Source organism: Cinclus cinclus, chromosome 3 (assembly GCF_963662255.1).
Source record: "Cinclus cinclus chromosome 3, bCinCin1.1, whole genome shotgun sequence".
Classification (NCBI taxonomy): domain Eukaryota; kingdom Metazoa; phylum Chordata; class Aves; order Passeriformes; family Cinclidae; genus Cinclus; species Cinclus cinclus.
This window is the reverse complement of record NC_085048.1, coordinates 56,934,154-56,949,366: the sequence shown is the minus strand read 5'-3', so window position 1 is coordinate 56,949,366 and position 15,213 is coordinate 56,934,154. Positions and strand designations below refer to the sequence as shown.

The window sequence follows — 15,213 nt, the reverse complement described above, 5'->3', positions numbered from 1 at the left end:
TGATAACTTTAGTTTTCAAGAACTAAGAAAGAAAATAAAATCTAGTGGCATTTAGCGCCAAACTTTATGCAGAGTTTACTTCCCTAAAGAAGAAAGAGATGGGTATAGAAATTGAGGTAAACAATGAAATTTGGCACAGCACTAGAACTGCTAGAAGTACAGGGGAGTTGCCTAAGGGTATCAGAGTGGATATCAGTTTGCTTGGCAACAGTACCACATCTTCATCTCTTTTGCCAAATGAAGTAAACAACTCAAGAGACTTCAAAAATCAGAACAACACATAATCCTTCAAGCTTATTAAGTCTCTTGAGCTACCCAGGCCGCTGAGTTTGGGAGGATGAGGGACCAAAATCAAGAATAATAAACACAAATAATCTAGAAACATAACAGACACAGTTAAGAAAATAATGGCTAAGATTTGCAAAATGCACAGAAAATACATTTTTGCATGTCTGGTGATGTATTATTTAATGTGAGTGTGACTGGGGATGTATTTAAACTGTCAAGGAAACCTATCTTCCAGAATTTTAGTCTCTTGAGTAGTTGCAGATACTTGACCAAGTTCAGAGCAACTTGCTGCACCTACCTGCATTTGTTATGAACCCACACTTCCCACTTGCAAATTGGTTATTTTTGCTGTCAGAGCAGAAATTATTCTGATTCATATAAAAATTAGGAGATAAGTTATGATGAAATCCAAGATGAAGTGAAGCTTTCTGACTACATACCTCTTTGCCATGTTATGGTTGATGGGTCAATATCAAGGCGTACAAATTTGCTGATCTCCTCTTCTGTTAAAGTCCCAGGATCAGTCTTGTTTATTCCCAGCCTCTACACACAAACAAGTTCAGTAAGTGCAATGAAATGGCTTATTTGTTTCAAATGGTGTAGCTGCTCTGGCTTATCAGCCCCACATGTATAAGTGAAATGTTTCAATCTTAGTAATCCTGTTTTGGGTCCCATAGTGACTTCTTTACAATTGACATCTTGTTAGGTATAAGGAATCACTGCACTGAGAACAACTTACAGCAAAATAATTTAATTATACTGGAAATTATGATTCATGTATTTGAATGTTATAAAGCCAAACTTTCATTTACTCAGTTGCAGCTCATGTGAAGGGAAGAATCCATTTCAAATATAGAGATGGTTGTTATGTCATGAATAAAGCAAACCTGTTCTTTCCCTAACCTGCTATCTGTAACAGTGTAAACAAGAACAAACTGAAAAATATCCCAAAATTCTGATGGAGCAGAGCTTTAGAGTCAAGCAGGCATCATCCTCATTTTAGTTTACTGACATTCAACTGAGCAGCACAAAAGCTTAAGATGCTATGAGAACTCTTTTTTTTCCCTCCACCAAAACAGAAGCTGGCACTACCTCTATCCTTCTTTCCACCCCTGCATTCCAAGTGTGCACTTGGCAGCTGTCCATTGCCATCTGATGACTGAAACACGATCAGTCAGGACTCACAAGCCAACAACAAACATGGAACTGGCCACAGAAAAACTGGAGCTGTCTTTAAGGGTCATATTCGAGGGGTTCATATTCCCTTTCTCCTACACCAGTGGACTGTGTTCCTCTCTAGATTTTTATCAGAATGGCACTCTCAAATCCAGACATGTTATTCGCACATGAATTGCACAGGAAGCTCTTCTGGAAGCATTCAGGGAGCAAGATGGGATGCAAATATATACTGAGCATACAAATGTACCCCTTGAAGGAAGAACACTGTCAGACTGACATCAATAAAACCTCAGAAGTATATGCTATATTAAATTTTTAAAATTAATAAAAATTGCAAAACCAGAGAATGTGAGCTTTCAAATGTGACTATACCATAATTGGAAAAGTATTTTAAAACCTCTAATATTTAATCAGAAAAGACACAGCATTTAAAAACATTACTGATTTATTTCAGGAGAAAAGAATAGCAAGAATGTTAGTTATAAAAATAATATCAGACCCAGATCCTATTACTCCAAGGATGATGCTTTCACGAAAAAGTCTAGACTTGATATATTCATGAGGGTTTATACAAATTCAATCCCATCAAATAATTTTAAACCAGTTGTGAAAGAGAATACATTTCATGAAGAGACACCATAATTGAGGAGAGACTGAATTAACAACTTACTCTCAGACGGGCAAGCTGAATAGCAGAAAATCCTCTCACGCCATTAACTACTGGAACCAGCCTGTTATACAAAGACTAGAAAAACCACACAAGAAGTTGAAAGAAAAAGTTATAAAAAGCTCATGTTTTTAAATTTATTCCACCTAATTTCAGTAAGAATTTCCTAACCACACAAGTTGTAGACTTCTGGTTAAAGACTTAAAAAACAATTCTGAGGTGGCAGATTTCTGAGCCATGTCTATGATTCAACAGTCTGAAATCCAATTGCCAGAAATTACTATTTTTCTCTGTTTCACCAAAAAATATTAAAAAATATTAATTTTGAAACTAGGAACCTTTTAAAACTTTAACCAAGATCCAAAGTATTTAAATTACAATTACAATTTCCAAACTGGCCTAAATGTACCAAGCAAAGTGGAGCAAAGTGGATATGACAACCCTGCTCAGCTTAGTACTACAGACAGAAAGAAGAGACTCCGTCTTTGATCATCTCCCTTCCCCTTAAAGGCCCAAGTTAAGATTTGTTTAAGGTCAACATATTTAGCAAAGGGACAGGGATCTAGATTATTTTCCCCATATCTCCTTCTTAAGGTACATCATACCCAACTACACATCACAAATACAATCTGTAACTTTAAAGTGAGTCTTCAAATTACTGAAAAGAATAGGACTACAGGTAGGGAAAACATGCTTTATTACACTATGTAGTATAGTCAGAAATAGTTGTCAATGTTTTGGACATTAGATCCTTATCTTAAAGACTACCTTATGATAATTGTTTGCCAGAAAAATACACTGTATATGGAAAATTTCCCAGCAGAACATAAAATGGCTTCAGCAACAGTTACTGTTCACATGGCGAAAATATAAAATTATAAACAACATGTTTTTCTCTGAAGTGCAGTTTATTGAAAAACTGAAAATAAAAAATCTCATCTGGATAGGAGAAAATAATTCTCACCTTATCAGATTGAGTATTCTCATGCAAGATCCTAGCATCAATAGCAGCAGCCAGCAAATTATTTGCAGCAGTTATAGCATGAATATCTCCAGTCAAATGAAGATTGAACTAGAAGGGGGAAACAACAAGACCTCTTTATAAGAAAACATTTAATTCAATTCACTAAGACAAATTGGCAGCACAAGTCATTGCTATCTCCTTGAGACTGCAGCTCTCAGGACACTCAGCTGTCAGGGTAAGCTAAAGATTTTCAGGTGAAAATACACTGGGCCATATGAAAAACTTGTTTTCATCTGAGTACATGGTAAACTACTCTAAGCGTAGCCAAAGCCAAGAACATCTTCATTCTTTGCTAAATGATTCAAGAATAAGCAGCCAAGAGCTACAGTTCCACATCATTAATACTGAATCAGGTTTGCATTAACTAACTACTAACTGACCTGGACCAGAGGTGTGGAATACTGCTGAACCTGCCCCAGAGCACAGCATGCATCCTGGCTTTGGGGCCATATGCCAGCTTTCTGTTAGCTGCAGAACAGCCCCTAACCTCACAGGCATGAACTTTGCTGATACAAAGTTCGACAAACAAAGTTTTGTTAAAACTCTGAAATGAGCATCTTAAATTAAGACTTATGTTACACAGGGACTGTATTTTTTATATGTCTGACAGAAGGAGTTGGAAGGTCAGTTTTAAATGCACTTCAGGGCTGACATTAGAAGTCTGCTTGGATCAGCTGTGCACGGTCAAGGTGTTTCCTCACCAGTTCTGGCCATAGAGAGGTCTTGCTGAGCTCTAAATTAGACTCTCTTGGGGTGAAACTACCAAGCAATTCCAAACAAGAACTGTGAATATCATAGAATCATTAAGGTCAGAAAAAAACTCCAAGATCATCAAATCCAATCTTCAGCTGAATACCATCATGCCCATTAAGCCATATCACAGACTGCTCACCTCTTCCATGGGGATCACTTGAGCATATCCACCTCCAGCTGCTCCACCTGCACAGGGAAGCACATGGTCACATCAGTTTTGGAAAAAAAACAGCTGTCTTTAAACACACAAGGTGAAACATAAAACAATGATGACACATTCTTGGCATTTTGATTTCTATTAGAAGATCAGTGATGCACCCAAACAAACACGATGTCCTTAATCCTGTTGGCCTTTTTTTTCAGCAGGTAGTTAAAAAGGGAAATTGCTCTGAAATGAAAGCATACACGGGATGGGTGCTGCAGGCTCTGTCTATGTAAGGGCTACCCTCTGCTCCTGCCCAGATTTAGGACACAGTCATGCACATGCAGCTGCTGGGTGGAAAGATAAAGCAGTCACAAGCAAGCACTGCTTCTGAATGAAACCTTCACACCCTCGCCTGAGCACTCCTTCCCCTCTACCTCTCACCGTACAAGCAAAGAAATTTGCTGTTGCCTGTGCACAACTTGAGTGGAAGGATTAAAGCACTCACACGCACCAGTCTTAGCTGAGAAGTACCAAGCACCAGGAGCCTTCCAGCTGAAACCAAACTTGTTAACTTAAACTTCAGCAAAGCAAAGCAGAACAGATGGGGAGTGCTTGCCCAGCTAGGCACCAATTTCAGCTGAGAAATGGCAAAAAAAGAGATTGCATTACTTCCTATCAGCATTGGAGATGGGCTTGAAATCTGGCTGGGTGTTACTTGGACCTCAGGCTCTTATAACGTTTCTAGACAAAAAGGCAGCAGCCCACAATTAGAGGTGACAGCTCAGGAGAACAGAGAGATGAGGTTCAGACCTAGCCAAACATGTGCTGCTGACACAGCTGAACCACAACTCCTAAATTCCTTGTATTGCTTGGAAATAGCCAGTGTGGACCCTTTCTCAAGGAATAATTAGACAGCAATACTTAGAAATGCATTTAAAGAGTCTCCAAGTAGAGGGGGGGCTGGAAGGGTGTGTACTCACACAAAATTCCTCATGGCTAATCACATTACTCTGCCTTTCATTAAGTTTAGGCTTTACCTGCATTATCAATACATGTTAAGTGCAGGAACATAGGTATGAACCTTGTACAGGAAGTCATGTGCAAGACACCCTTATCTATTAGTTACATAGGTATTAAAAAATCGAATATGCTACTACTGGGACAATTCACTGAGTGAAGCAATTTAGAAATTAAAAAGGAAGAAATAAATTTAAAAAGACAAAAAGAGCAGTATTTCCTTATAATCTGAAAGAGGTCATAGATTCTGCAAATATTATGTACCTTTCACTCCAAAAGTAGGTCCTTGAGAAGGTTGTCTCAGACAAGCAAAGGAATTAATGTTAAGGTGTGCAGTAAGCGCCTGAACAAGACCAACTGTGACTGTGCTTTTCCCCTCTCCCAGGGGTGTAGGGGTTATTCTAGAAAAACAAGAAAAAAGATTAATCAAATCCTTTGCTGATGTCAGCCTGGCTAAGGATATCAGAACTAAGAGCTTTTGATTTCAATGAAGAATATTTGTACAGCAAATTTCAATAAGATTACTTTATCTTCACAAAAATACTGCCACAATGTTAGGCCCTAGCTCAAGCTGGAATGCTAATATACATGTGTCTTCTATTTAAGCAATTTACTATGATAGCAGAAAAAGAGAAGATTATTTTGGCAAAAGTTCTAAAAAGAATATATTGAATTTAGACATTTTTATTACAGCACAAAAGTCTCACCAGTTTCATTAACAAACCATCCATCATGATACTCTAAGCATGTATTAATATTTTTCTGCAGTAATGCATGAGATCTTTTATTCCCACTGCTCAAACTCTGAATGAAATAACAGAATATTTTAAGTTAAATAACCAACACTTTTGTTTGTAGAACTCAACTATGCCTCTTCAGCTTCCATGTCACCAAAACCCTCAACAATGACAGATCAACTGCATTTTAAACAAAACAGGACACAAAATTCACTATATTCAATTGAACATGATTTATTGTACACTTTTGTCGCAGAGATTTAAGGGCAACAGGGGACAAGGACAATCATAGTCCATACAAAATGCTACATGCTACAGCTCCCATATTTAGACCATGACTGAAACAGGACAGAATTTTAAAAGGCCTCCAAACTCAAATCAGAGACTCTAACCTCCACTCTATTCTTGTCCTCAGAGGAGACTCTGTTCTTGCCCCTTTAATAAAGGGACAATGACAGCTCACTTTGCAAGTAGAAAACTTCATCAGCCTTCAGTGAATGAGAGACACCTCAGACTAAATGCTTGTCTCTCTGCTTTCAACAGCAGCACATTTGCTTATGATCCATGTTAAAAGTGTGTGTGGGGGTGCTAGGGTTTTTCTTCTCTTTCTGTTTTTCTTTCTTGAGATGAACACATCTCATGGCTCCAAAATGCACTTCAGTGATTCTTTTGAGGCACAGCCTTTCCTTTTTCTGATTGGCAAAAGAAGAAAGCCCCAGTCTTTTTTTCCACTCATGCCACTCACACAATTCTTACTTTTTGGTAAAGTGTAACCATTCATATCTTTGGTGCCTTTTCTACCTGCAGAGAAGTACTTCAGTGAAGCTGGTGTTAAGAACTAATGTTCACTCCCAAGGAAATACAAGCATGCACATAGATCCTAGTGAAAGGGGAGCCCTTACCCTCTGATCTCTTCAAAGCTTGAGCTGAAACATCTAGCTCTAATTAGAAACACTTCCTTCCCCAACTAGTAACTTTTCAAAGATATTGCTATCCTCAGATCACAATTCAAATGGCACAAAAACAGTACAGTAATTGCAAGTATCAGCTTAGTTCAGTCAGTTCACAGATTGGCAAAAGCACTTCTTCGTCCCACAAAAGAAAATAGATGAAATAACATTAACTTTTCACAAATCTGTCTTTTACAGCATCATCAGAACCTTGGCTTTGACTTTAAAAAAGATGACCTGTGTAGATATGTCTGGAAAAAATCAGGCAGTTTGGGAGCAAATCAAATTATCATTTATATATTTCTAAGAAAAAATTTTAAAAAAAAGAAGAAAAGTAGTCTTTTAACTAAAGTTTCAATGAAATTAATGGGGTTAAGCACATCTATATGAGATTCCCTGAATTCTTCGCTTCGATCTACTTTTATGTGACCACTTATTTTGAGCTCTTGATTTTAGCAATTTTCTCCCACATTTTATAACATTGTGTTCACCAACCATCATATTCTAAAACATCATCAATAACTTCACACTCAGACTATTTCATTATCCTAGAATGGGCATTTCCTTGACTTAAAAAGGAATTCACAGAATTCTAGCAAAATATCTATGTAGAGCCAAAAAGCAAGGTGGAAGATTTAGAGCATATCCTTTATCTACTCTCATTAGCAGTTTCGGTCCCTGTCATTTTTTTATCCATACATCTTATTTCCCTCTGATCTACTGCAGGAGCACAGAATGTTACTTCCTTTCATTCACTTTCAAGTTTCTAGAAGAAAGTTCCTAGAAGAAAGGATACTTTTAATCTCTACATTGTCAGGACAGGGAGCCTTCAGGGTTTTACTGTTGCCACAAGGATAGCGTCCTTTTTTTTCCCACCACTCTGCTTCTCACCTCCTTTTTGTCCCAGGAGCATTACTTTTGTACAAATGTATTTCTGTCAGAGAACCACAGCCAGGTTAACTCATTTACACTACCAGTTTCACCTTCCGACTACTGTTCTAACACAGGTTTTCCCAAACCCATTAAAATAATTCTTAGCATGGTTTCTCCTTACCCCTTGTTCTTCTATTATCTTGTTCACTTTTGTCTATTGTCCTAATCACATTTACTTGATCCTCTTATTCCTGTGCATTAAAACCAGATTTAAGGAATATATGAGTAATCCTGAGGCATTACTGTGTTCAAAGACTTAACAAGGTAACAACACTTGAAGCTATGAATTATTTAAAACTAATAACAAGGAAACAAGAAGAAAAAAGACAATAACAAAACACCCAAAAGAAAACTATTCTACTATGAAAGAGACACCTATAACTGTTTACTGGAAGTTACTAGTAAAGAACTTTCCACCTACCCAAAAAACTCAGCGAACACAATGGTTGAACACTAACAGAAAAATTTGCATTTGCAGGACATTTGTTGGTGGCTACCTCTATTTTCAAGCATCAGACATATGCAGTTCACACTCGAGAGAATTTGGAGACACCAACCCTAGTTACTTATTTGGTCCAGCTCAAAACGTGGCAGGTGGCTTATGTGGCATGCACAACAACACAGGGACTCTCTACAACTCTTATGAAACCAGCAAAATCAAAGACACAGCCTTCCTATCCAGCAAAAGAAAGGAAAATGCAACTGCAAAATGCATAACCAGAATGCATGTTGGTAGCAAAAAGAATAATATCTACTTGTCACAGAAGAAAACAACACACCATCAAGTGTCATGTTAGTAAAATGCTCTGGTAACTCACCTGGCCTATTCTAACAAGACTATGTAATATGAACCACAAAGCACTGGGAGTTTTCTGTGAGATAGACCTTTTTCCAGAGAGCAAAAAGAGAAACACACCACTGCTCATTGATGAAACTGGCAGGAATTCTCAAGAGCTAAACAGCTATTTATTAGTTTCAAGTTACCAAAATCTCATCTTTAAACATTAATTAAAAGAAAAAGAATAAAAGGCACCTTAAATTAAAAGAAAATTCTATTCCAATAATTTTCCTTCAAAAGCTTATTTAAAATATCTTCCCTTTTGTACCTGCTCTACTTTGACTGGGTTTTATAAATAAAATAATCCACTTAAGCTGTTTTGTGGACATTGAGCAGTTTTTGCTGGCTACACTACCGAGCCCACACTCTTTTGGCTTAGGTCACTTGCTCACATGGGTGTAAAATTACAACAGGCAATGGCTAACTTTACCTCAACTGTGCAATGCTGTGTTTTAACCTTATGAAAACTGAGGAAAAACCTCTTTTAAAACACAATAAATTTTAATGAAATTCAAGAGACTTCAACAGCCATTTGCATTATTTTTCAAATTTCTTTAGCATGCTTTCAACAAAAACACAGAAACCCCACAATAATTTTCTGCCTTAAACTTTGCCACCTACCAAGCAGTCATCAGCTCCTTGGCAAAGTAAGTTTTCCATAACATTGGAAAGCCTTCTCTCCCTATGTATATCAAAACAAAGATAAGAATATGCAGACTTCTTGTTTGTTTGTTATACATCACAACAGCTTACAGCAGAGCTGTTTCTGTGGGAAAGCTACATGAGGTCTCCCAAAGAGAAAATAAACAAACAGGGAGACATACACTGCACCAGCTGTAACCTCCTCACAGCTACACCAGCCACTGTGACTCCAGCAAGAACTTCACTGGATATGTGACAACTCTCTCTTGTATTTCCTACATTCAACTCACAGCTATCAGCAGATCCAGGGATTTTAATGAGACTGTAATTCCTGTGATCCACATGGAAACCCACAAAGCCAGGCTATGGGCAACTGAGTTCCCACCTATGTACATCTCCCACCCCAGATTACAGCTGTCAGAAATCTATTTCTGAGCACAGAAGTGTTGCAACTGCTGTCACCTCATCCAGATGACATTATGACAATGTTGCAGTGGCATCCTTGGGTTGGGACCAGATCTTCTGAATACAAAAGCACAGAGATCACTGGGAAGCTAAAATGACTGAACAAAGACAGGAACAGAGTGAGGAATCCTCCACTAGTGACTCTCATAATCCACTACAGACTCAAACAAGACAATCCTAATCAGGACCTGTGCAAAGACATGACCAATACATGACAACTGTCTCAACTAAGACTGTACTTTCGACTGTCAGACAATTCAGGGCATCAACACAGGGGTATTTCCCCCTCTTATCCTTCCCTGTATCTTTCCTCTGGGTTTTGTTTCCCTTTTTTCTTAGCTTTTAAGCACATTGCATCCCAAGAGACACAGTAAAAAGAAATACAATCCGTTTTTGTTTTCTTCCATTTTTATCTTACTGAAAAGGTAGTTCATCACAGAACAATCTATTAATGTTAGGAGAAAAGTACTGATTTTACAGCATTCAAAGTACAACACACTTCTTGTTAAAAGCAGCATTGTATTTCATAATTTTCCATTTTTTCTCATAATTTTTTTTTATTCTTCCTTGTCTTGCATTTTTGAAGTGAACAAGTTTCCAGAATTATCTGCTAAAAGCCACAGCACTGGAGCATTTAGAAACAAGATTCTGAAACATACACACACAGACATAGATTCTAACAAACTGCAGTTGTAATTTCATATGGTGTCAGTGAATATGCCATCTACATGCTTGAATGCATGATTAGGTTACCCTGGACACTAAACTTAGCTCCTAGGTCAAGCACAAGCTGCATTCATTTGCATGCTCACAGCAGGCAATGAGTGGAGGCAGCTTGAGTTAACAGATCCTGCAATGTATTATTCAGCACACTAAAATCCTGTTTACAGGCAGTTGATGCCCAAGAACCAATTACTCCATGATAACTTGTGGCTCTGCCCCCAGCATCTTAACAGAGCCCTATAGCAAGCCAAACATAGACAAAGAAAATTTAAAAGCAGGAATGAAAAAAAATAAGTAAAAAAATGGTATCAACACAGAAGTAAAGGGAATTTATGAGGAAATAAAGTCTTCATCCTATTTTTGGGTGTCCTGATCTGTTAATCAAACTGCAGTATTTCAGCATACAAAGTTTATATTGGATGAGACACTTAGCCACATTTGTTTGCATTCAGAAAGAACAAAAAAGACTTTACAGTTAGCAACTTTTTAAAAAGCCATAAATACAACTATCCTTAGAGATAAAAAGGTACATTTCAGTTGCATTTTCTTCTTCAGAACAAAAAGTTTGATCTTTAGCATATCAGGAATAAACTATACATGCATTTGCACCAAATATTTATAAATTCCTAGACATTGTGAAATATTTAAGTCTGAATGTGCAATAAAAAGGCACAAATGTTGCTGGCTGCATCACGGATGGAGGTTGGAGGTTTTGCAGTTTCTTGAAAACACACGCACACACACACACACACACACACACACACACACACACACACACACACTTTACACTCTTTCCACACATGAGAAGTTCTCATCATACATTACAAATATTTCCACCAGAACTGTTAAGTATAAGCATATATCTTAAATGTTTCCTCTAAAGCACTGACAAATTATTCTGAAGACGTATACTGCAGCATTGTAAAAGAATTTTTAAATATCTTTGGTTATTGTGAACAAACATCATAATCCAAACAGCAGGTTCTGGTTGACCTTGCCTGGGCAAGGGAGAGAATGAAGGCAAATGAGGATACTATTTCACTCCCCAATTCCCACACTTTAGTGATACTTGATTTCCATTGCATTGAAAACTTCCCCATCAGAGTTCCCTGCTTTTCTCAAAACCATCATCTGCTACAGCCATTTCAGCACAGGAGAGGAGCTGAGAAAGCACATAAACACACACTATATGTGTGTTTTATATGTACTATATTTCAAAGTCAAGCTCTGAACTCTTTCAGAAGAGAATGTTCCCACTGCTGTAGCGACCTTGCCCGGGCACTCCTCCTGTAGCAGATGTGGCTTTGCACTAACCCCACAAGATGTAATGACTTCAGAGATGTTACAAATAGTAACACATTGCATCATCAAATTGGGTAGGTACCAACTCAGCCCTTTGTTTCTGAAACACCATTCTGTATTGGTACATTTTATGTAAACTTAAAAGAGAATACAATTTTTTACTTTTTGACAGCTTTTCATCTTGTTGGTCAAAACTGCATTTCTTACACATGTAGATGCACTTTTTTTCTGTGACATACCTCGAGATACCTTCTTTGAAGGAGAACAGGAGAGAAAGCAGGGTGAAGTAACTAAGCACTGGTGCATGCAATTTGACACAACTAAAATCCACCCAAATGGGGCTTTGCAACTCGTTGTCTTTGTACCTCCAGACTCCTTCAAATAACCTCTTATTCTGTGAGAGGTTTGTTGCTAGGGAAGTCTGGACTGGTCTGCAGCATGATGACCAGCTGATGCTGTTGACATCATGAGCATGAAAATACATGGCAGCAAATTTTTTCAAACTCAAATGCCAAACCTGTTTTTGTTTCTCCAATGCCACAAAAAAATCCAAACCAAAATAAAACTCTGCCAAAGGAAACCAAGCTCAACCAGCTATTATTTCCTTCTCTTAACTGTTCCAGCATCCTCCAGGAATATTTTTAGTGATGGACTTCTAATCACATAGCTTTGAGGAAAGCTTCATATCTTGTCTGCCTCAGCTTTGTGACATCAAGTCTCTCAGTCTACAACACCTCCATCTCAGACAGTGCCAGAAATCCAGGCTGTTCCCACAGGAAGGCAGTAAAGCAAACAGTTTGAGAAACACTAGCCACGGTGAGGAATCAGTAGATCAAGGTGGTTAATAACAGCCTTCTCCTTTTGGATCAGCCAAAACTACATTTTAAACCTGAGTGGTTTTACTTAAAAGGAAGCAACAAATAGATTAACTCAGAATATAAAGAATACACTGCAATTTAAACATTAATGAAAACCTCCACTTGTTTGCCCACAAGTAGAAGTTTCCACTTAGTATACCAGGTAAACGAAGAAGTTCCACTGAATGCAAGAAAAACCTGAAGCTCTTCAGAAGGGCAGTGCATAATTCCTGCTGAGCACTGCATTTGCTATAATCGTGGGAAAAGCAAGCAGGATAAGCCTGCCTGGAGACATGTCTACATTTCAGAGAAAAAACATGGCTTTTTAAACTTTGCAATCTGTTCTTCAATAAAAAAAGTATTTATTGTTAATATCAACAGATTAGCATGTAGCTTCTGTTAATGTTTGTTTATAAACAGCCACAATACAAGCAGCCTTAAATATCCAAGTTAAACATTTAAAATTCTGATATTACAGTAAGAAAAACTCTACTTACCAACATTTCACAGAATCATAGAACAAATTACCTTTCATAAAATATACTTCAGTAATAAGAGTTTTTAAGAAAAGCTGTGTTACTTCAAAAAAGTTCAAAACGGCTCACTTTCAGAGGAAAGCAACATAGAGATGAAAACATTCAGGATTCTTATTTGTGCAGAGTACAAAAAAAGATGGAAATTGCATGTTTATATTAATAAGAGTGGAAACAGTGGCCATTAATGACATTACATAGCATTCTTACCCAGCAACTAGAACATATTTTCCATCTGGTTGATCCTTTAACCTTTCCAGCAGGGACAAACGTACTTTGGCTTTGGTTTGGCCATAGATCTCAATTTCATCTGTAAGCAATCCTATCTCCTTGGCAAGTACATCAACAGCTTTTGGACTCTGTGCTCGGGAAATCTCAATATCACTGGAAAAGAAAACAAATAGGAGCCAGGAGATGTCTCTCAGCTTAGGTGGTCGACAACAGAGCACAAAACAACAGCAAATAATCCAACAATGGAGTTACTGTAATGAGTTTTTCAATTCTGTCGCACATTTTATTAACCAAACCTAAATACTAACTAGCACCTAATATAACATTGAAAATCACATACAGTGTTTGCTAATTGTTACAATTTCACAGAGAGCTCTCGTTTAATCAGACTCCAGATATTACATAATGCTTTCATATCAAGCTAGAAACGTGTCTGCTGGATGCTCAAGCATGTCCCCCTGGAATGGATGTTTCTGGGTTTGTTTTTCCCTTTTGTTCTTTTCCCTCACAGCATATTTCAGCACATACAATTTACTCAAAAGTGCATGCATTCTTTGGCCACCAGTCACACGAACACATTTGCTGCTAAACTCGCAGCTTGTGCATGCAGCGCCTTTTATCCAAGGGCAGAGCCAACTTTGCTACTCCCCCATGAGGGCACCAAAGGAAACAAGGCATTTGAAGACCAGCTCATGCACTTCTAAAACACAGCTAAACTAAGAATGGCCACACAGCAGGAGTCTAAAGCACAGGGCTCTGCCAAGACATCCAGTGAGCCTACAAATTACCTCCAGCAAGGGTGAGCAGCAGCTGAGGCAAGCACACAGATTCCCCCTGAGGGGACGTTGATGTAGGGGACACTATTGTATCTGCAATTCCTGACCTGGACAACCTGAGGTCTTTGGGTTTAATACTCCACCATGGATTTTTCATTTGTGAGCTAGACCTAGTTGCCCATTATGTCCACATAAGCATGTAGCAGCTATAAGCTCCTGCAGCATGGAAGCCCAGGGGCTGGCACACAGGATGTGAAGAGGTGTCTCCTTGGGCTTTAAATCGCTCACATTACCACAAAAAACAACTTTAAAAATTACCTTCAGCCTAACCAGGCTAAATTTCCTCCTGTAGTTTCAGTTGATGACAGCATTTTTAACATAGAATCTGGCAATGGCATGAAAGCTCATGTCCTGAACTTTCAAACATTCTGCAAGACCTGAAAAATCCACCAGTGAACATAAAACTACTTCCAGATCTCAACTCTGCATGCGGACTTCGGCTGTTCTGCATCCACCTAGCAACTGATCAGTCTGTGCCAACTTAATTGCTTGTAATTCTTAGAGAAAATCCTAAACTGGTGCCATTATTCATTTATAGTTCTCAAGTATCCCCCTTTTCCACCCTGCAGCAGCTAAGTGGAACCCAGAAACCATCCACCTAAACAATGACATAATCCAGTACTACAGGACAAGGAGTTAGTCAGAGCACTAACCTGGAACCTGCTTTCTTTCAAAGACTTACTAAGTGCATTCTCTTTCGTAGAAGGATATACCTTTGGCTTCTTATGTGTGACTTCAAACACAAGTAGCCAAACAGTTTTAACAAGAACACAAGATGGAGTGGCTTACAAACATCACATGACAAAAACTATCTGAAGTTTTCACTCAGAACTTACTATATGTAAACAACTCAAGTCCCAGAAAATTCTTGCTAAATTGATGGTAGTGTGGTCCCTTAAAGACCTAAGAAAGGAAAAGTTTCAGGGTGACTACTCTCCTATTAAAATAATTGATGCATTTAGCAAGAGGAGAAAGATGCAGACTAATACGACAAAGTTAACTTTCATTTTTATCCTCCTACTAAATATATTTTCCTAAAACACAGGAAAATAAAGATTTGGACTAGATACCTGGATAAAGATAACTGGACTTT

At 38.0% G+C, this 15,213-nt stretch overlaps 1 protein-coding gene across 1 annotated transcript in view; it reads right to left on the bottom strand.

Annotated features, from left to right (window-relative positions):
• Positions 1-15,213, bottom strand: part of MTHFD1L (methylenetetrahydrofolate dehydrogenase (NADP+ dependent) 1 like) — a 137,888-nt gene that overhangs the window by 100,198 nt on the left and 22,477 nt on the right. Inside the window, exons 10-15 of the mRNA XM_062488866.1 lie at positions 13,264-13,437; positions 5,338-5,474; positions 4,051-4,097; positions 3,099-3,206; positions 2,138-2,212; positions 729-831 (exon numbers count right to left, since the gene is read on the bottom strand). Of these exons, the coding sequence (XP_062344850.1) occupies positions 729-831; positions 2,138-2,212; positions 3,099-3,206; positions 4,051-4,097; positions 5,338-5,474; positions 13,264-13,437 (644 nt within the window). The remainder of the gene's footprint in view (positions 1-728; positions 832-2,137; positions 2,213-3,098; positions 3,207-4,050; positions 4,098-5,337; positions 5,475-13,263; positions 13,438-15,213) is intronic.